Source organism: Narcine bancroftii, chromosome 1 (assembly GCF_036971445.1).
Source record: "Narcine bancroftii isolate sNarBan1 chromosome 1, sNarBan1.hap1, whole genome shotgun sequence".
In the NCBI taxonomy this organism is placed as follows: domain Eukaryota; kingdom Metazoa; phylum Chordata; class Chondrichthyes; order Torpediniformes; family Narcinidae; genus Narcine; species Narcine bancroftii.
In genome coordinates, this window is record NC_091469.1 from 98,868,213 (window position 1) to 98,891,193 (window position 22,981).

The following is a 22,981-nucleotide window of genomic DNA, read 5'->3' on the forward strand; positions in this document are numbered from 1 at the left end:
GATTTGTGTATGCAGCTATGTTTAATCACATTTTTGTCTGCTTCAAATCCATTCTCACTACATTAAAGTCCTGGGATAGATTTCCCCTTAAATGGGATTTGCCAGTTGCAGCCTACTGCACTTTGTGGAAGGCTGGTGCAGAGGACCCTCCAACACATTTACTTGGCAGTGCTGCAGCAAGTGGTTGCAACCACAGGATTAATGCAGTGGTGATGGCTGCTGCCAGCAGGTCTTATTAAGCAAAATCCAGCTGTGAAGGAAAGGAAGAAGATCCATCATGAGCAAATTCCACCATGTTTCTCATGGGGAAAACTTGGCTCGAATGGCACTCAAGAACTGGTGCTTTGGTGCGTGCTGTGAATTTGCAAACATTTCCGCTGAACCACCAAATCTACTTGATGTTTTGAATATGCATGAACAAAAATCCCACTGCATTGACCACAAAAGGAGCAGAAAGAATTCATGGTGTTTCACACAAAGAAGGGGTGGGGGGAAAGAGCAGAAAAAGAGAGAGGGGACTCATTACCTGACGTTAGGACATTCTCTGTTCACTGATTTGGCTGTGAACTGCCCAGATGGATAATGAAGTGTTGTTCCTCCAGTTTACATTGCCCTCACTCGGTCAGTGGAGAAGGCCCAGGACAGACATGTCAGCGTAGGAATGGGAAGGGGAGTTGAAAAGGCAGCAACTGGCTGACCATTGTGGATAGATTGTAGATGCTCTGCACTTGGTCTCACCAATGTAGAGGAGATCACATGAGGCAGCAAATGAGGTTAGAGGAGGTAACACGATGCTTTGTCTCAAATGGAAGGGCTGTTCAGGTCCCTGGATGGTAGTGAGGGAGGAGGGGTACACTTCCTATAGATGCAGGGAGAAGTTCCAGGGATATCAGAAAGGTTGGAGGGAAAGGGGAAGTGGATAAGGGAATCACAAAGAGATTAATTCTTGCAGAGGGTGGAAAGGGATAGTTTTGGGTAGATGTGCCCAGTGAAGGGGGTGCGGAAGAAGATGAGGACGAGGAACCCTATTCCTGTGCTGCTTTTTTGGGGGGAGGTGGAGAATAAGAACCCACAGCAGAGGTGAACCCGTGCTGCTTGAAAAAGGTCATTACAGTTGTCCTGGATTGAGAGCAGATGTGGCAAATTTGGAGAGACTGGGAGAAAGGGATAGAATCCTTACAGGAGACAGGGTTGGGGGAAGAATTGGAGTCAAGGTATCTATGGGAGCCAGTAGCTTTGTAGTCAATGTCAAGATGTAGCTTGTCTCCTGAAATGGAGAGAGAGAGATATGGAGATTGGAAGAGGTGTCAAAAATGGTCAATGTGAACTTCAGAGGGGATAGATGTCAGTAGCAATGTTGATAAAATTGACAAGTTCTGCATGGGTTCTGATGATAAAGGAAGAGTTGGGGGTGCCAGGGTAGTTCCATCTTTTGTCCCCTTTCTCATCCATTCCTCTCTATTTCCATCCCCCTTCACGCCATCTCCCATGAGATTCTTCCACCCTCCCTCGGTTCCATCCAGCCTCTCTGCCACCATTTTCTGTCCACATTCATGATGCAATTAGGGCTGAGGTTTTGGGAACTCACAGAGCTATTTATAGGCTGGATCTACACTGAATGTTGGCATGGTAGATGCAAACAACAGCAGTTTGTTAAATGATAGTACTGAAGCACAGGCAAAGATCGAGACAACAGATAGTGAGGTTTGTGAACGGGAAGCATGTTATCTGGTTACGGATCATGAAAATTCAACAGGGTAACAAATTTAATAGGGGAAAGATGAAAAATGTCAAAAAAAGCAAAAGATCCAGTTTTTATTATAAAATGTTTAAAATATTTATTAAGAAATTCAGTATTTATGTTCCATAAAGGCATTATTCTAATTACATTGTGTGCAAAACATCAGTATATACATTATTCATCTGCAAACATATTGAAATAAGATAATAACAAGAGCAAATAATAGACTGCAGGTGTGACCCAAGGAGACAGAATGTGGCTGCATTCAGCATTTGTAAGTACAAGGCAGAACATTCGGGCCACAATGAAGGGAGTGAACAAATTCAACCCCCCACACATCTGCAATTTAGACCCAGGATGTGTGCTGGGTTGTCATAATTCCTAGGATGGCTACAAACACAATTCCTGCCTCAGACCCTTTGGCAGGGGTATGTCTAGGAGTAGAGAGATGGGCTGAAATATCATTTCTGACTGCACTCTGAAAACAGTTTCTTCCTTCCCCCACCCCCTTGGCTGGTGTTCCCACTACCCTGGCCAATCTTGACTCCTACTTCACAAGCATAAACATTGGATCTGATTTTCTCATGCTTGCCCTGTCTTCTAACCATGTAGCAACACTGGAGCCAAGAAATTAACCATGTCGTGTTGACTGGAAAGCAGTCAGGATGGAGATCCCAATGGGTTTTATTGCTTTTTTTTTCCTCCTTGTGCTAAATCACATCTACCTCAGCAAAGAACTCAATGTCTCTAGCAAGGTGATGAGCCAACGTGGCTGACACAATCCGGGAGGTGTCATGTCAGGCAGACATGGTCTGAGCTAGGTTCAGTGACAGATCAGCAACTGGAAGAGGGAAGGTGGAAACAGTCACTGCACCTATCCCATAATCTACCTGATCCACAATATTCTCAATACAAATCCACCAACCTCCGCACAGGGCTCCTTGCTGAGGGCCCAGAACTACCTTCATGCATTCTATCCTTTCTCAGAAGGGGTTTTCACTTTGGTTTGTCTTTGCCTAAAGCTTAAGGCATCGGCAGAGGCGCAAATGGGCCAGTACAGTGTACTGATGCAAACGGTACAAACCTAATGAGATGGGCACACCAGTGAGCGATTTTCTTTCACCCCAAAATGTTAAAGACTAGAGTTGTGAGATTTCAGGATGTTATCGTTTCACTTCCTCATTGTGCATCAACAGTTGCAACACTCCTCGGAGAAGTTATCACCTACAATTTTTCCCAAGCCTGCTACAAGTGGATGACAGAACAGGTAGGAAGAACTTCCTTCAGGGAAACCTTAGTTTGGGTTGCAGAGGACTAACTCCCAGTTTACAACATTACTACACACTCATTCCATCCTCCCCACTCAGGAAAAATAGGAACAAGGATCGATATTGAACAGAGAATATTACAGCATAGAAGAATGCTGCCCACCATGTTGTGCTGACCTATATCTAAATAAAAGAGCCATGTCCACTTCCACTTAAGTGTTCTGGTTGGCCCAGTCTCTGATGCGGGGATTGACAGATCATGCAAGGTCCATGAGAAGGACATGCAGTGTATTGTTGGATAAGCCACCCCTCAACTATGGCATCTCCTACACTTCCCTCAGTGACTCCCAGTGCAGTGCCACATTTTCGACAAGTGCATTCCTTGCTTTCGCATTCTGGTGTCCTTTTGCATCTACAATCAATAACCTTTGAACCATTATTAGCCTTGGGTACGAAGCAAAGACATGTGTACAATAGCCAACCAGCAGGAAGGGTAGCCCCTAATTTGGCCAGTGTTTTACTTCAGTTGAATGATCTTGACCTGAAGATCCTGTCACCCAGACTAATTCAAATACACCAGGTCACAGTTCACCCAGCAAGGTTATTCTCTTCTACATTTCCCTTAGTAAAGTTATAGACCCACACATGAGTGTTGGTTTGTACATGTATCTATTGTAACATAGGTTAGATAACAATACAGCCACATCTCCACATTACAGTAATACTGGCAGACACCAAGAAATATATTAAAACACATACAGAACGAAAGTCTTTAAATATACACACAAACACACCCACACACACACACAGAATATTTACTATACATGACCCTCTACAGTTGTCTTATCGTACTTCAACAATGAAGCATGTTCAATTTGGATCACTCCACTGCAGTGAAGTTTGTTTTTGCAGGCTGGGATAAGGAGACAAGGAAATACCAGGAGTATACATTAAATAGAATTTCTGTAGGAAGGTCCACCTCAGTGCACAGGCAATAGCTGCCCGAAACTAAAATATTCACATCTCGCATTGCACAGAGTTCATCTCTAATGCCTTAACAGATAGAGCATGTGTGTTTCTGTAACCTCAAGGCTTGTGTCTTTTACAACAGTCTCCTGATAACAGAGGGCTCCACTTTCTAATGGGGTTTTTAGCTCTCCTGTACTTGATTTCATTAGACCAAATTAATGAAACAGCCCATTGTTTAGCTTCCAATTTCACCTCCACTCTCAGGCAGCATTTAGATATTTAGAAAAAAATGGTCTGAAATGGTTGTTGTTGAACAACCCCCCCCCCCCCCCCCCAGATCATCTTATCTTTATTGTTATTGCACCAACCACAATCAAAGCACTTGTCAAACCTTTTCTCATCTGTTTACCAATGCAAAAGGTTCCATTCTGACCTTCTCCATAAAAAAAATTAAGTAACTCAGCTTTATTGTTGCCAATTGCTGACTCTCCCATCTCTAGAAACAAAGCTATGATCCTGGCAACAGAAAGAGACCATTCAGCCATGAAATCTACCCCATCTTTCAACTAGATGTGTGCATTTACTAACCTTTATCCGTAACACTTAATACCGTTATTAGACAATAATTTTCAATCGCAGTTACAAAGAGCTAATGACCTCAATTAGGCCTATAGCCTTTTGGGAAAGAGAGTTTCAACTCCCATGACCATTTCAGGGCAAAGTGCTTCTTAATTTGCCCGTTTTAATTTTATGGACTGAACTGCTAAAAGAGCTTCTCCAACTCTCCAATTTAATGCCTGCAGTCACCTTCAGGTATTATTTCTAGCTGAAGAATAAAAAGGAAGAACTGCCAAACTGCAGGCAACCACTGTGTTAGAGGGCAGTTGATTACAGATCCTTTAAAATATCTTACAGTCAGAGAACCTCCCATTAATGTGGAAGTCAAAGAGTCCATAAGGGAATCAGAGAAGTATGTGGCGCAATAGTAGTGTCATATATTAGAGATTTTTCCCCATGCACCAATTGTTGGAACTTTGGGCTGGCAGGGTAAAGTTTTTAGATAATAAATCAACACTACCAACATCTGAGGCCCAGTTCTAACAACACCAACTCAAGGGGATAGATTATGTCCACCGCTATTGACTTCAATGCAGCATAAACCTGGTCAATTCAGTCTGAAACCATGCTTTTCCTTGCCAGCAAGGATTGGAACCTTGCGCAAACAATGAGAAGCAGGAGGAATTCAGAGGGTCGGACATCATCTGTGCAGAGAAATGGTTCATCAACAGTTTGGGTCCTGACTCGAACCATTGACTGACCACCTACCCATGGATGCTGCCTGTTCTACTGAGTTCCTCCTCATTGTAGTTCAAATTGGGAGCTTGATTCAAAAGTTGACATCAAAATTTGCTGGTCAATTTGGGAGTAGGAGTGGCACAAGGCAAGACAATGCAAAAGTAGGGAAAGAAAAGGAGGATAAAATATTCATCTAAATCCAAATCTGACTAAGATTGGAACATTGGGTTTAGTTGACTCAATTTATCCTCTGAAATCTTTACTAACTCTTACCCATTACTGACAGCAGAGTACAGTGGTCTATTTCTCTAACAGAGAACCATTCAGATCCTGAACCTCCATTCAATGCAATACTCATCAACTCATTCAGAAGTGCTAAGGCAAAACGTCTTAGAATCTACCAGGTTGTTGGTGCCATTGGACATATTTTCAGAAGAAGTTGATGTCATGATGAGAAGTTAAAACAAAGCTTTAAATGAGGCTGTGCAGAGTCAAGCTGAATGGTGCCCATCTCAAGCCACCTCAGAGACAGCAATACTGAACTATGTAGCACATACACATCTTAAAGTCAGAGCTGGCCAACCTTTTAGTATGCTTCAAATGGTTTCTGCAATGCACCGTTGGGGGAAACAGAAACCAGTCACAATTCAGAAATAAGAAATTCTTATTTTGTCTGTGTCACATTCAGAGATCCATCTATTCTATTTTCAACTTTGAAGAGAAACTATGTCCAATGACCTTAAATAACATTAAAAAAAATTCATCTGCAGATTTATTTACAACAATGTTAACTCTAATTAAATTAAGCAAGGAGAAATTATCAATATGAATTTCTTTATAGTTACAGTTAATTTGATCTTTTCTAAACCAAGTCTAAAAACCTGTTTAGAAGAGATTCAAGACACAAACCAACCTATTCTATTGAAGCTTGAAGACATGTTCTTTTTTGGCTTGATGGAGACTTTAATTTTTATTCTTTGAAAAAAAAATCTTTTTCAGGGATGCAAATCTTAACAGCCAGTGTCATTCTTTGAATCAACTAGGAGATCTGATTTTGTTTTTCAGATTAATATAGTCTTCCTGTTTAATGGTAAACTGGTTTGCAAGGCAATTGTGTGTAAATGGAGCTACAGACCAGCTAAGAGGAGGCTTGAAGAGCCACGGCAGGTGTACTGTGCATGGACCACTAGAACAGACACCACAAATAGCCATGGTCATGAACAAAATTCAGATGTGTCATGGGAGCAATGCTACGAATGGCCATTAGTTTAGTCTTCAGGGCTGGTTAAATAGATCAATGAACTGGATTGATATGGCTGCCACGAAAAAGGCAGCGAGACTGGCGAGTGGACACAGCAAGTTGATGCCAGTCTTGACAATGTAGCAGTCTGCTTTTTCTGGGCCCCACTTACTCGGAGAACTTGTGGATGTCGTTGTGCAGCATGTAGTAAGGGTAGGAGATCTCGTTCTGGTAGGCACAATTGTAATGGCACTGGCACTTGTCGGTCCACATCATGCTCTTGAAGAAGGTCTCGCCATCCTCGCAACGGAAGCGCACGTGGATGGTGCGGGTCTGTGCCGGGGTGCAGCAGCGCCCATCTGTGCAGGAGCCACACCAGCGCGGCTTGTACCTCCGCACACTGGTGCAGCCAGCATAGGTGAACTGCACGGCCTCCTTAGCCTTCTTCATTCTGAAGCACCTCTTGCCCTTCTGCAATCAAAGAATACAAGACGCTTGACAGGATCCTCCTACAACCAGCTACTAGCCAAATGCAGGCCAATTCACAACCCTCATATCCATCATAGAGTCGGACTCCAAGGGATACAGCATAGAAGCAAGCCCTTCAGCCCATCGAGTTTGTGCTGTAATCTGACCCTCACCCTTTTACCCACTTTCCTACCAGCCACCTGCGATTCTACCAGTCATCTTCAAGAGTATGGGCAATTTACAGTGGCTAATTAACCTGTTAACCACGTATGTGTTTTGGATGTGGGAAGTAACTGGAGTTCCTATTGGAGACCCATGAAATCACAGGGAGAGCATCCCAGCAGGCGGAAATTTCAGTGCAGATGTACATGATGCATACAAAAATAAACCCATTGTCATCAACTGAGTCAGAATTGAACCTGTGGTACTGAAGCTGTGAGGCAGCAACTCAATGAACCACAATGCTGCCCTCAAACCTCAGTTAAATCACAAAAGGAGATTCAAATGCTGCTGAAGCCCAGGACTGAACCAAGGACATTTTGATCCTCAGACTAACACTCTCCCAACTGAGTTATTTTGGCCCTGACATCTTACTTGTGATATCAGGACAGGAGGAAGTGGAGCCATGGCCACTGATGGCTTGGTGATAGAAGTCAAGGATGAGAAACAGGCCAGCGGTGCAGAATAATTGAATTTAGGAGCAGGGAGGTTATGCTGCCACTGTACAAGGCACTGGTGAGGCTGCATATGGAGTTTTGTGTGCAGTTCTGGTCTCCTTACTTGAGGAAGGATGTATTTGCTTTGTAGGTGGTCCAGAGGAGGTTCACCAGGTTGATTACAGAGATGAGGGGGTTAGCCTATGAGGAGTTTGAATAGTCTGGGGCTGTATTTGCTGAATTTAGAAGAATGAGAGGGGATCTTATAGAAACATATAAAATTATAAAAGCCATAGATAAGATAGAGGTAGGTTAGTTGTTCCCATTGGTGGGGCATACTAGAACAAGGTGACTTAGCCTCAAGATCCAGGGTAGTAGATATAGGATGGAGATGAAGAGGGTGGTGAAACTATGGAATTTGCTGCCCATTGAAGCAGAAAAGGCTACCTAAGTAAATATCTCAATGCATTCTGAAGACATTACAGTGGGCCATATTCATATATTTTCTCATTCATTTTGAGGAGGACCATCGTTCAATGCCTATTTGAATCATTCACGAAAAGGTGCAAATGACCACTTACATCCTGTAGTGAAGGTGCTTTTGGGCAGAGAGAGTCCCCTCAACCTACCCCACCATTCATTGTGTTCCCGGCTGGCTTAGCTCCTCTTCTATGCCCATTCTCCATAAACCTCTGATCTTTCAAATACACATCTATTGCCACCTACTGTAAGGAATTTGTGCATTCTCCCCATGTCTGCATGGTTTTTCTCCGCAGGTGGTTTCCTCCCACCCTCCAAAACATACTGGGGGGGTGTTGTAGGTCAATTGGGTGTGATTGGACGGCACGGGTTTATGGGCCAAAAGGGTCTGTTACCATGCTGGATGTCTAAATTTTAAAAATCTAAATTTAAATAGAGCTAATGATCTGGCCTCCATTATTGACAGGGCAGAAAATTCCAGAGATTTACTGCCCCCCCTAAAAGAAGACATTTCTACACACCTCAGTTTTTAATGACCAGCCCCTCACTTTGGAGCTGTGAGAGTGTGACTCTCCACCAGAGAAAACATTTCAACATCTACCCTTTCCAGTCCCCTTAAGATCTTGTGCATTTGAATATGTTCATCCTTCATTCTACTAAACTCCAAGGACTACAGACAAAACTGCCTACCTCTCCAATGGCATTTTAGTTCACTTTCTTGGGCAAAACTGTGGAGTTTTCCAAGTGAGGCCTGAGCACCCTGTGCAACTATGACAAAACTTCCATATTCTAACTCCAATCCATTCACAATGGAGACCAACATGTTGTTTGCCTTCTGAACTACTTATTGGACCTGCCAGCAGACTTTAGTGATTCATACATTGGAATGCCCACATCCCTCTGAACTTCACTCAATTGAAAATTCTCTCTGTTTAGATGATAATACACCTTTAATTTCATTTACTAAAGTTCACGACCTCACACTTCCACACTTTCAACTCAGATCTCAAATGCTGTTTATTGTCATGTAATAAAACAGAAATGTGATGTTACATGAAATTGCCTTGAAGATTTGCCATGAGCATTGCCCAGCACACCCCTTACAGTCAGAGTGTTTGCCAGGTCTCATGATCTAGATCCTGGGACAGAATCACAATATCCTATAAATGAATGTAACCTCTTCCCTGTGTTGGCCAGAATCAGGCAGGTTGCATCATGCAGAGTTACAAGCAGGCCCTTACCTTGAGGTTGGTGTTGAGTGGCAAGTCACAGGGACGGAGCTGGCAAAGTCGTGTCTCCTTCATCAGTTTGCACTGGGGGTTATCGCTGGTCACCCTGGTGGAGATGCCAACACTGCAGGTCTTTGAGCACTGTGACCACTCCGTGGTCTGCACGAGACATTTCGACTTAACATCACGACCCTGCACTCTCCAAGCTGCAGAGATACATAGGTCCTTGTCATAAACATACTCTCCTTTGACCCTGCTGTTAATACGAGTCAGCCATACAAGCTACGGAGGATGTTTACAAGACAAAAATAATCAAGATTATTGCAGATGGACATAATTATGGTCATTATTGTGGGTAACTAATAACAATGAGAATTACAACACATAATCAAGGGCACAGTTTATAGATGTTCCTTGGGACATCAGTAGCACACAAAGGACAGTTATATGTCAGTTAAGTACTTAAAGTGGTCAGTCAAATTTCTTTGGAGAGGTTCAGGATTGGTGAGACTGGCCAGCAGAGACCCAAACGCTGAAACTGGCACTTCCTTGGAGATTGAAGCCCAGATGCAAACTGGCCATCAAACGCAACCACCTCAAACTCCTTAGAAGAAACCACCCCAAAAGAGAATACATGCTTGCTGCCTTACCTGGTTCTATCTGCAAGCCCGCTCGAACAAGGTCAGTCAGCTCCTTGCTCGATAATGGCTCTGCATCTGGCTGATCGCCAATCTCCTCATAACTCATCGAGTCTTCTGCTTCTTCAGTGCTGTCTCCAGAATCCTCACCGATGTGGTTGGTGTCACAAACCCATTCCTCGCAGCACTGACCTGGCACCTTGACCAGCCAAGGTTTGGGGCAGTCCATGGTTGGTAGGGAGAATTCTTGAGGACACAATGGCATGCATCCCACCACGCCATCAATACAAGTGCACTGGTGCTTGCAGTTGGGTTGAAAGTTCTCTCCATTCTGATAGATGTTCCCAGCAAATTCACAAGGCCTTCCTTCAGATTTTGCTGGAAAATTAAGAATGCAGAGTCTTCAATAAACAAAAGAAACTCCTAGGCCTAAATCTTTAGGAGCAAATTTTGGAAAAGCCACAAAATCATTCATACTAGGCCTCCACTATCTGCGTAAACAGAGGCAATAATAACTTTCAAAAAGCAATGTGATAAATGTCACTGGGTCATGGAGAAAGAGTTGGTGGGCCGTTCTAATTGGATAAGACTTTCAAAAAGCCAGCACAAACAGATGTTCCATGTTTGACCTCTATTCTCAATGATGATTAAATCTTCTTTTTCAAATAGGATGGCATCGTTAGCATAGTCCATGGCACAACACTAATTACAGTGCCATCAACCAGGGTTTGAATTCGCTGCTGTCTGTAAAGATTTTGTATGCTCTATCCATGTCCATGTGGTACAATGGCCCGGTTTCCTCCCACGCTCCAAAGATGTATAGGGTTAGTAGGTTCATTGGTCACATGGGTGCATCTGGGCAGTGCAAGCTCTTGAGCCATCAGGGCCTGTTACTGAGCTGTAAGTTTATACATAAAGAAATCCTTCCTCCACCACCTCCTATCTGTTTAAAACCTTGCAGGGCACTAGGAAGGGCTGGAGTGGAAGTGCAGTGTAGGGAGCTCTGGGATTAATTTTGGATTGCTTTTGCAATAAGTGGGCACAGCATGCTAGGCTGCATGGATGACTTGTATGCTATTGGAGCAATGATATCCTGGCTTTACCTCTGACCTCGATCAGTATTGCTGTGAAACCAGATGCCAGGACTTTTGTCCTGCTGTCACTAATAACCACACGGTAATATGGTGTTCTAATAACAAGAATGTCAATGTAGATTTATAGAACATCTTCAAGTCTTGATAAAAGGACCCAATCTGAAACAGTGACTTACTTTTCCTACCCATAGATACAGCCTGACCTGTTGAATCCTACTGTTTGCTGTTTAATCGATTTAGGATTGAAAATAAAAGTTATTGTAGGTAGCAATGACTGATGATTAGTATTGATAACTAATAATCATGAAGATTGCTACAAATTACAAGTTTTCTACAGATTCTTGGGATGTCATTATCGTGCATTTCCTTACGATACAGGAGTCTATGCCTGCATTCTGAGCATCCCCCTTCAATCCTGTTTGACCTTGATTTTTCCAGTGACCCATACTCTCCCTCTTTGACAGCCTCACCACTGGATTCATCCACTACCCACTTAACCCACTGAGCTGCGGGTCTCTAGGACATGGAAGGAAAATCCTGCAGTCACAGGGAGAATGTGCAACATACAGAAATACAAGTCAGGATTGAACCAAGTTCTCTGACACCGTAAGGCAATGGCTCTACATCTGGGCTCCCATGCTGCCCCGATGTGATGCTATTACAGATGAACAAAGTAACTTTTCCTCCCCAATATCCCAGCACGATCTACAAGGTCGAATGTTCGACTTACCTCGGCAGATCCCCCGCGAGCCGCCATCATTTGAGCCGTAGTTACATTCGAGTCCCTTGACATGGTCGCAAGGTTCCATAACACTGCAGTCTTGATTGAACTGCCGCGCGCAAACCTTGCAACAGTTGCAACCATCAATCATCAGGCTGGTGCCTGGGGCGCAGCTTGGAGGGGTACTGGGGCAGTGACACTCAGGTCCACAGCTGCCTCGCACCTGGGTGAAGCAAGGTGAAGATCAGACAAGGTTCCCCACATTTACATAAAATTTTAAACCACACTGTCTGTAAGGAGTTTTATGTTCTCCCTGTGCCTTCGTGGGTTTTCCAGGGGGTCTGATTTCCTCCCACCATTCAAAATGAACTGGGTGTGTAGGTTAATTGGGCGGCATGGACTCATGGGCTGAAATAGCCTGTTACTTACAGTATGTCTAAATCAAAAAAATTAAATTGACAGACTCATCCAACATTGTCTCTGATAGTTGTACTATAGGAAATTTTTTAAAAAACTGGTGACAGACTGTGATTTAAAGTTAAATATGAATCAGCCAAATAATGTAAACCCATCACCCTACTCAAATTCACTGCACACCTTCATGGATTTAAGTCTTCTTTCCTGAGAGTGAGTTACTAGCTACCAGCTAATTGAAGGACTCAAGTTTTCTATATCTGAAGGAAGATACTCAGGTATGAATTACAGTGAAAGGAGCTGATTTTAATTAAAAAAATATCAGGTCCACAATTCCAGAATTAATATTTAGGTGAGAAGAGAACTAGAAGACATGGGTTAAGGGAAACATTTAAAAGGAACATGAGGGGGAAATATTCATGCAGAGAGGGGTGAAGGTGTGGAATGAACTGCCAAATGAAGTGGTGATTGCAGAATTAATTTTGACATTTAAGAAAGATTTGGATAGGTACATGGATGGGAGGGGTATGGCGGGCTGTGCTCTGGGCGCAGGCCACTGGGACTAGGCAGAATAATAGTTTGGTACGGATTAGATGTGGTGTGTTCTCTGATCTTAACTGTAATGATATTTAGGAGTAGGTTTCAAGATGAAGGTGTTAGAATGGTCTTAATTAAATACATTTTAAAAACTCCCAATTCAAATTGTAGTTATAGATAAATATAGCAAATTGTGCTATAAAATGGAGAGCACATCTTGCAGAATCTATAATTAAATAAAATCAACAAATACTAAGTAATACCAATAACAAATCTGCCTGCTTACGCAGTATCTAGTTCACAAGAAGTGCAAAATATATATAACACATGTACCTATACAGCGGGGTACTTGTTTATACAACAGCGTGTAACCAATTTTAATAAACAAGATATAAAAATCTCTGTGAGAAGGTATGAGATCATTTTCTACACCTCTATTTTGTGAACTTGTCTATCTGCTGGATATTATACATGATGCAAAACATCCATGCAAATCATATACTGAATTGGCTGATTAAAGAAAATACATAGAGATTTGCTTGGATGCATGTACATTTATATGTGAGTGTGCAATGATGTATTGAAATATCATCCAGCCTTGCAAGGAATCACTGTTCGAAGGCTTACAGTGCGAGTATCTGAGAGACATATTTGAAATTCTTTAACCTGCCATTTGTGAATGAACCAATTATACAGACAGGAATTAAATGGGTGAAAATAAACACACTGGCTACCACCGCAACTTCATGGGCAGTATGATTGCTGAGTAAGGGTGTTCAGAGAGCTCAGTTCCTATTCATCAACATTTTTCTTGAGATTGGCTACCTACTTGAGGCAATACATCAGAAGAACATTCCCACCTCCCAGGCAAATATGCAGGCAGGGGAAGGGGAGGATCCCAGAAGAAAGTGATCCAGTTTATTGTTTAGTCTCCAATGGGCACCAACAGCTGAATTTCTAACTCATTTATATTAAAGCCATGTAGCAACACTCCTAATCTTCGATATTGAGTCAATTTGACAATGCAGTATGCCTCTACCTTGAAAAGTGGACATTAAAGTGAAGGCTAATGTGATTGTCCTCCTCACACCCATCCTCATCTCTCCTCCACCAACCCCCCCCCCCCCCACCCCCAGCAACAGCTGGCAGCTTTTATTATTTTAGTATAGGTTAAGGGAGTGGCCAGGACAGCAAGGGACAAAAGCTGACACTCTGTCCAGTGCAGGGAGAGCACTGGGAATGCTGCCAATTGGAATGGACCTTAAAAGCCAAAGAACCTTCTTTTCAGTGAGATACTGAACATCAGAAACAGAAGCAGAAGGGGATGAATCCAGTCCTGTGCACCTGCCCTGCCTTCTAATAATCAACGCTTGGCTTCTTTCCTACAGTATCCCATTCCAAACATCCAGTTGACTTTGATGACTGAGAGTACTTAATGACTGGGATATTCCATAGCCCTCAACAGAGTTCAAAGATCCAACCACTGAAGAAATTTCTTGCCCAACTATTTTGAGGATGTCCACAGGATCCTTTTGGGATAACTTAACAAACCTGTCCATTCATCATCACTCCTAATGGTTGGCACCATCAACCTCCCAAGCCTATGGGGAGGGAGGTAGTGATGGAAACGGTTACTGTTCCCTGCCACCCCCTTGTACACTCTTTGCATTACCCATTGAGATGTTGCACTCAGAAACATAACTCAGCACAGCTAGAAATAGACTTGTCATTTGTGCCAATGACATCTGGCACTCTTCTTTACAGGATTTGTAATTATACTCCACCAAGAATTTTCTGTTGTGAAACACGCTGCTGCCTTTTAACCCTGAAAGGCCCAGGGAAATATTGACTTGCCTTAAAGGCCAACATAATTTTAAAATTCAGCTCAAAGGCTGTGATGCTGATGCATTCAATTCTAAGCAACAGGTTCATTACTAAAATTAACACAAGGGAAGTTTAAAAAGCACGGATATTGCTTGTGCCGATACTGTCAATTCCATCTTTTCTATTGCATTTCACCATTTCTATTGATTGTACTTCACTGAGAGATATTTTTCCCACTCCCCACCCAAAGCCCAACCTTCTGAAATTAACTAGATCAGGAACCAATTGAAAAACATGTTGCTGTAGAGGTTAATTGTGAGGGGTAGGTTTGATGCACCAGTTGACCTTTCTTCTCATCAAATCTCCAAGGTATCCAGGTTGAATGCCTCTTCTGTCACATGTCACAGTTCCCTACTCAAAGTAACATGTGACAATCAATGCACCCAGTTCCCCATTTCCAAATGAGAAACACATGGGGCAGTTTCTTTCGAGAATGGGTCCTTCTGAAATCAATACCCATTGGGGAAAGTGGATAGTCTGTACCAGTAGATTAATGTATTCATTATGTTTTTCTTTTTTTGGGGGAGATCTGGGTGACGCAGGCAAGGCCAGTGTTACTGACCTGGCATCAGCAACTCACCACCAAACCATTTTACTGCTCCTTACCTGCAGCATCCAGGTGGAATTAGTGCCCCCCCCTCCCCACCCAAGGTACTACTTGTGAATGAATGACCTGCACTCCCCACTGCTGAGTGAATTACATCATGAGCACTGAGTTCACACTGATACTTTGGAGCTACAGCAAAGTTCCACACTGATGAAGGTGTTACCTTTTGCAACAACAGGTTAAGCAGAAGCCCCATTTATTCCACCAGATGGACAAAAATCCCAAAAGTTACATCAATGTAGGAAGATCATCCAGGTTCCAGTGAGACTGTGCTATCTGTTTTATTTTCCCACCAAAGGTCTACATCTTCTAAGATTTATGACACACCTTGAGGAGCTGAGATTGTGGAGGGTGCTACATAAATTCCAGCCCTTCCAAAAATAAATTTATTCACTGAGATGTTGGTGAATTTTTGAAATTCTCTACACAAGGCTATGAAGGCTCAATTGCTGGGTATTTACATGACCGAGATGGATGGATTTTTAAATACACGAGAATCAAGAGATAGAAGGTTAGTTCAGGAAAGCGGCATTGAACTAAAGGATTGGTCATGATCTTACTGGATGGTGTCTACTCCTTCTATTTCTTACACCCTCTTGTTCTGACCTCTATACGAGCAGCTTTACTTTCAGCAACTGATCACTGCTTTTAATGCAAATCCTGACCAATGCTAAACACCCGTCTCTAATCTGGACTTGTACCTTATGGGAAAAAAAATGAATATTTTAAAAATAATAATTTTTGAGGCATCCAGGCCAAGTCTACCACAGCCGCAAAACAACAAATTCCATCACGTGTTCATGATAATACACATTCTGATGCTGTATTTAAAGCCCTAAGGAGATTGTTTATAATCCAAGTTCCTTAAATTTACATGACTTGAACAGAGTACCCCAATTTAAAAGATTATTTCTATCTAATATATTTTCCATGTTAGAACAATAACACCAATTGCATCATGAAGAAAGCCTCTATTTCCTCAGGAGTTTGTGGAGGAGCTAGTGGAGTTGTTCAAGTGAACCGGTATGGACTTGAAGGGCCAACCAACATGGCCTGTTTCCGTGCTGTAAACGGTTATATGGCAGGGATGTTGACTGGGTCACAGGAGACTGCACAGCAGAAACCACTCCATTTAACTCTTTGAGTGCCTTTTGGATTTCTGGACAGCAAGAAGAGAGAAGACCCTTGTTTCAAAGACAGAAGCTACAATTATCAAGAAAACAATGCCAAAATATTCTCCAAACAAATCAACACCTAAATTAGACAAGAACTCTTACCATGATGAAAAATCACATTGACTTTTTACAAGAAACAGAATAAAGAGCCACTCAATGGCATTTATATCCTGGCAGATCAGGTCACAGTTCCTTTAAAGATGAATGCTCATCTTTCAACCCTATTCCCTGCACTACCACAGCTGAGAGTGAAAACTTCCAATGTAGCCTCTGTCATTGATTTGTAATTATGAAGGGGAAATATGGAGCCCATGGACAAGCTTCTAAACAGTGTCATTCATTCCAGCTATCTGGTATCCTGCATGCACATCAGGGATGCCCAGCATCTTAGGAATTCCATTTCAGTCAGCAGAGGCCCCAGCTCTACTTTGTTTACCCTCCATTCCCATGGGAAACGGTGCAAGGAAGACCATCATCTGACTGATGAACTTCATGAGCCCCTGTGATCATGCCCAGAATATAGTGGTAGAGCACGGCTACATGATGAGGGACACTCTGAAGTTGGGTGAAAAAGTGTCTTGGGGAATGGACCAAAATCTGGGTCCTGCCATCTTTGGACATCAAGGGATTGTACATTAGTCTCCCCAATTTTTGACGGGGCTCTATTATGGAGGAAGCACAACTGATGCTAATGCATCAAACAATTATGTGTAGAGTTAATGCTACAAAGAATGTAGTGAAAAATGAATCCCAGATGTATGCAAAAGTGCCGGAGAAACTCAGCAGATCAGGCAGCATTCACAGAAAGTAAAACCAGTCAACTGCCTTCCTTCTATTTTCTATGGATGTTGTGAGACTTGCAGAGTTTCTTCAGCACTTTTGTGTACTGCACTAGGCCTCAGTTTGTCTTGTCTGCATCTCCCAGTTGTACATCTTGAATAAAGAATATTTCTGAAAACACTGAGTTTATCCCTTTCACTAATATCTGTGACTTCTAAGGTCTGGAATTCCTTCCTTAAAACTCAAATTTATTTTCTCTTACTATATAGGGGGAGGCTATTTGGCCCATGAGTGTATGCCCACTCTCAAAGTATTCCCATCAGTGCCATTCCTGGACCTTTTCCCCTGCAATCCATTCTCCCTCACCCACCCATCAACTTTCCTGATTCTCTGCCACTACTCAATGAGCAAGACTCAGCAGCCAATTAAACCCACCTTCTGAGAAGTTGGGAGAAATCGGAGCACTTGAGTCAATTTTTTTTGTCACCCCATGGACAAAAGGACACAACACGAATGCAAGTTTCCATGGATGTTGGAGCTCATATTTCCAGTGTCTGGCTAATCTGGGTTGTGGCTCAAACCCTGCCACTGACTCAAGGGTTCATTTTACTGGAAAAGCTGAATTGGCTTGGATTTTCCTAGGAATGTAAGAATCTGAGGGGTTAATTTAAAGAGATTTATAAAATCATGAAGGGTAAAGATAAGGTGGATAGTAACAGTCTTTTACCCAGGGTAGGGGAGTCTAAAACTAAAAAGCACTAGTTTATGGTGAAAAGGGGAACGATTTCAAAAAACACCTGAGGATATATTTTTCCACCCAGGGCAGTAATTATGCTGAATGAGGTGCGAGAGGAAGCTGTTGAGGCAGGAATAATTACATTTAAAAGACATGTACTTGGATAGGAAAGGTTCAGAGCGATTTGGACCGAATGCAGGCAAATAGATCATCTTAGGACAGAGGATCAATCATCAAAAGAGCCAGGAAGATCATTGGGGTCTCCCTTTCATCTACTGATGACATTCACTGGGAGTGTTGCTTAACAAGGACTCCAAGAATGAGCGAGGACCCTTTCCATCCAGCACACGGTATCTTTGACCCACTGCCATCAGGAAGGAGGTCCAGGAGCTTCAAAATCAGGACTGCCAGGCTGGGAAATCGTTTATTTCCTGATTGATATCTTATAAGCGAGTAAATAATTCCTATATATTTATGTAAGGATGTATTTATTTAAAGTTAAGTCTGTATGTACGCGATTATTATGTGTTCTGTAATGTGTTAAGCATGGCTCAGAGCAACACTGTTGTCTGGTTGTACAGTCAGATGATAATAAACTTAAGTGAAACTTGAAAGTCTGCAAATACTGTGATTATAGTAAAAACACTCACTAAGTATTTATTGGAGGTAAACATATAACATTTCACACCTGAGCCCTTCCTCAAGGAATGAGCAAAGAACAAGAAGGCTTCAGAATAAAGACTGAAGACTGGAAGGGAGTCCAACAAAAGGTCCAAATGATAAGAAAGGTGAGAGCAGAGTTCGGCTCTGTGAAGAGCCGAAGGGTCTGTTTTCTATGCTGTAATATTCTATGGTTCTAACTCAAGGGGATAGTCTGCCTCTGGAACAAGCTGCCAGAGGAAGTTGTAGAAGTCGCCATAATTTGGATATTCAAGTCATTTGGACAGATTTATGGATAGGAGAGGGCCAATTAGGTGCTCTACGATCCAAATCAACTCAGAGCAATTCCATTCCCTTCTAAATTTCCTCTTCACCTCCTCTCCCCATCTACTTTTCCCAGATTCCACCGCTCACCCACAACACCAGGGACCATGCGAGGGGAGTGAGAGGCCATGCACATCGCCGGGGGGAGAACGCGCACACGGAAGCCGAGGTCCGGTTGGACCCGGGGCCACCGTGCAGAGGGGCCACGAGTGGTGAGAGCTGGGAAGGGGAGGGGGAAACCCTCAAGAAATATTGCTGCTGGAATCTATGAGGGAACAAGGAGAAGGTTGGAGGGAGTCAATCAGTCCATGGCGAGGAAGACTTCGGGAAGGGACCCCTGCAGTCTTGGTGCTTTTCCCCTTTCTCTCCGCTGCAGCTTCCCTTTGCTTCCCCGGCGTGGGTGGGCGGTCAGAGACGCGCCACTTACACCAATTGCTTCCAGTGCCAACTCAATGAGATAACAGCAAAGCCCGCACTGAGAGCCTGACAGCTTTCGCTGCGCGTCACGTTGCAAATTGCACAACCACAAGGTGCTTTCGAGCCGATGAAGTACTTTGGAGTCGTGCTTTCATTGATCAATGAAACACAGGCGCCGATCACTGCAAAGAGCTAAGTGACAGTGGCTTTGATCATGTTTGATGGTTTAAAATTCTCTGCTCTTTCGCACGGTGTCACCGTTCTTCCATCGCCACCCCCCACCCAGAAGGAAGGGCTCTCTCCGCCACCGTTAGTTCTCCGCTAAAACCATCAGATCCGCGAGGAGGAGAATGTTGCCAACCGAGCGTCACACGTGGAGGTGAAGATCCTTCCCACCGGAGTATGGCTGGGATCTGGAATGTTACACCTCCCACCACCAACTTCCTCTCTGAAATACCACTTGAACCCGCTGAATAGATGCACTTCCACATGGCAACCATCACAACAGTCCCTTTTAAAATCAGAGTTCGTGAGAGGTGCTATTTTAACCTGTCCGAAATAACTGGGGTAAAGTTTAATCTCAGATAAGTTGGAATCTGTCCCTCAACCCCCACCCACCTTTGGATCTAGACAGCGGCGTATAGAGGATACAAGATGTATCACATATTAAAGTAACACTTACCTCCACAGTAATGCAAAACATAAGGACCAGATACACGACTGCTTCCATGTTCTAGACCAAAAACGTAAATTAAAAAAAATCTTCCCTGTGCACTAATGACTGAAAAAAATAAAGAGAATCTTGTGCAAACGCAAAGAACTCTAAACTTGTCACCCAAGTCGAGATGGTCGTGTTGATTTCAGCGGCGCGAGACCCACTTTGTTCCTGTAAATTACTGAAGAGGAAAACTCATTTTTTGGTTGCTTTTTAGAATTAAAGTGCGCACCAGTCGAGATCTGAAGTGACTTTTCTCGGCCTGAATGACTTCAAAGTGCCGCTCTCACTGATGTTCTTGTCTGCCTAGACGGTGTCAAACATCCAACACCGTGCGTCGCGACTCATTGAGCTACTGTGAAAGCTCGCTGGTTTTTATAACCATGAGCACTGGTCACCTCCCCCCGCCGTCTCCCTCTCCCCTCCCACCGCCCCGCGTCACCGCCTGGCCGCACTTGGAACACAGATCCCCGGCGCCAGACCCAAACACCTTCCGCCGTGGAAACGCAGCCAAGAAAAAGGAAATAGAACGGCAAATAAGAGAGGGAAAACAGAGCCTTTAACAAACTGGTTCCCAAATAGTTTTCTTTATTTAACTTGCACAAAGCGTCTTGTTAAATTTACGATTCAATGTTTTAAAAGAACCGTAGTCATCCCACGATAACCATGTATTTATTCTCTGGGTCCCATGTGCCTTAATTCTGAGCAAAGGACAACTTTCGATAGGTATTTTGTAAATTCGCTCTCAAAGTAACATTTGTGAAAGTATTCAGTTTTGCAATGTAATTCTTCCAAAGAATTTTTCTCCAAAAATTGTGTGTGCATTTTTGTTTAAAGTTTTTTTTTAAACTTCAATCCCAATGTCAGAATGAGTGACGGTTCCCCAGGCGGGGACTGCGACAGGAGTTCGAACTCGTAACTAGAATGTAAGAGCGAGATACAATTTGCACTAAAAGATGGTCAAACCATTAGAAGCAGATGTTTAATAAGAAAACAGCAAAATATAAACAGAAGCCACCGCTCACTATTTACATTGCCGTAATTGCTGGTCTCCGAAGCAACTGGGTATGTTTTGCAGATAACACGGATTCCAAGCATACCAGCCGGGAGAGCCCGCGGCGCAGTTCCGACAAGTTGCAGCGCAGGTAACTGCGATACCCCCCGCTGCAGCTGGGCGCCACTCTCTCCACACAACGACTGGCCGAGGCGGGGGCGGCTCAAGATCGGAGACCAGGACTCCATCGCCTCCCTCTGGCGGATCCTCATTCATTTCAGGACTTTTGGTTTCATTTGGTAACTTTTATTTCGGAATTGGTGTACCTGTACGCGACGCTCAAGACTTAACTGAAGGCCTTGATAGTAAAAAAAAAGCACACAGTCAATGCTGGGGGGACTCAGCCAGTCAGGCAGCGTCCAGAGGAAGAAAAGATATGTTCACCTCCGAGCCTGAGCCCTTCTTCAAGGTATAAGCAAGAAGCAGGCAAGCATCTCTTTTTGTTGAAAATTGTTATTTAAAAGTTTTCCATATATGTAATCATAGCCACTTACAAATTATAATAAAATGAAAAATCAATTACATGATGATGTAAGCCCCAACCCCCCTCCCCTAAATAAACCCCAATAGCAAAGAAAAAAGAAGGAAGAATAGAAACCTGGTGGCCGGACGGCCCCCTTCACCACACGGCACCAATCATTTCTATGTTTTAATACATCTAAAGGAGGTTAACGAGGGTCAAAGCTTAAAAGATTTATAAATTAATTTCCTCAATTTATAGATATGGGTGCAGGCAGGCTTCTCAATACAAACTGAGAGAGAAAGGTGGAAGAATGGGAAAGGGAGGAGTCCAGTCAAACAAAAGCCATTTTCAGGTGGAATAGCCAGGAGAATGTGGCTCCGGAGCCGGCTGCAAAGCGATATTCAGGTGGCAGCACTAAAGGCGCTGTTCTGACACCTGAAAGGTCCGCAGCGGGGAGAGGTGCCACGGAGCAAATGCGGACTCCTGTTGATTGTGGCCGTAGTCCCGCCTGCTTTCAGGTGCCTAGGGGGAGCGTTCGGAAGCAGAGAATACACCTACGCCAGGAGGGTTGGATAAGTACTCCTTGAGTCAGGGTTCTCTGCTTTCAGGTGGCCTCCCAACAGCCGCATTCGGGTATTTTAGGTGGCTTTACGTTGGTATTCTGGCCACCTGAAATTGGCTAAACAGAGGTCTTGATAACTCATGGAGGGGCAGGACTGCGAACATGAAACCTGGCCACTGAGAAGTTGCAACAGGTCCCATGTCCTCTGTCTACAGGGTGATACTTCGTAACCCTGCAACTCCCTCACAAATTCTTCAAGACACCTCACTACGTTCTCTGTAACAATCTCTGACATCTCACACTATCCTCTCTATAATCGCATACTCTCCTCATTGAAAGAGGCCCTGATAGATCCCAAGGTGAATCATTTTGCTCATGGTTACAGATTCTAATATGCGCACAAGAACAGGTATTCAAGTACTCTTTTATTCTCTCTGTAACCATTTTCTTTTGCAATATTGTCATCACTGTGGCATTCTTTCATAACCCAAGTATTTTGAATATAATAAAATCATCAATTATCAAAACTGGGGAAACACCAATTTGGTGTAAGTAAGAGACCAGCAAATGAAGAAAATTTCATCTGCACCATGGAGACCTTTTATGCTCAGTGTGTGTGTGTGTGTGTGTGTGTGTGTGTGCGTGCGCGCGTGTGTGCGCATGCGTGCCATCTTTGTACTAGTCAATGTATGGATTGATCTCCACAAGATACCCTTCCTCCTTTGACTTTCCATTTATGGGGTCAAATGATTGTGAACTTACTGACATGTTCACTTTGGGAATGAATTCTCCAGACTCATTCCTGGTACAACAAGGTGATGTGTAACCCACGTGTAACACCATTATAACCATA

At 43.3% G+C, this 22,981-nt stretch overlaps 1 protein-coding gene across 1 annotated transcript; it reads right to left on the reverse strand.

Moving 5' to 3' along the window:
- Positions 1 to 1,795: 1,795 nt before the first annotated feature.
- ccn1l1 (cellular communication network factor 1, like 1) lies at positions 1,796 to 20,383 on the reverse strand. The gene is made up of 5 exons (XM_069933292.1): positions 20,017 to 20,383; positions 11,810 to 12,023; positions 9,998 to 10,363; positions 9,360 to 9,553; positions 1,796 to 6,985 (listed from the first exon to the last, which is right to left on the reverse strand). Exons 1-5 carry the CDS (start codon positions 20,062 to 20,064, stop codon positions 6,683 to 6,685), a joined length of 1,125 nt encoding a protein of 374 aa, XP_069789393.1. The 5' UTR covers positions 20,065 to 20,383; the 3' UTR covers positions 1,796 to 6,682.
- Positions 20,384 to 22,981: the final 2,598 nt, after the last annotated feature.

Bases quoted from the DNA above. Each gene is read 5' to 3' on its own strand.
- ccn1l1 (XM_069933292.1), bottom strand. From the start codon at position 20,064: ATGGAAGCAGTCGTGTATCTGGTCCTTATGTTTTGCATTACTGTGGAG. The intron at 12,024-20,016 runs GTAAGTGTTACT...TGCTTCACCCAG, and splicing joins TGTTTTGCATTACTGTGGAG to GTGCGAGGCAGCTGTGGACC. The intron at 6,986-9,359 runs GTAAGGGCCTGC...CTTTGATTGCAG, and splicing joins CACTCAACACCAACCTCAAG to AAGGGCAAGAGGTGCTTCAG.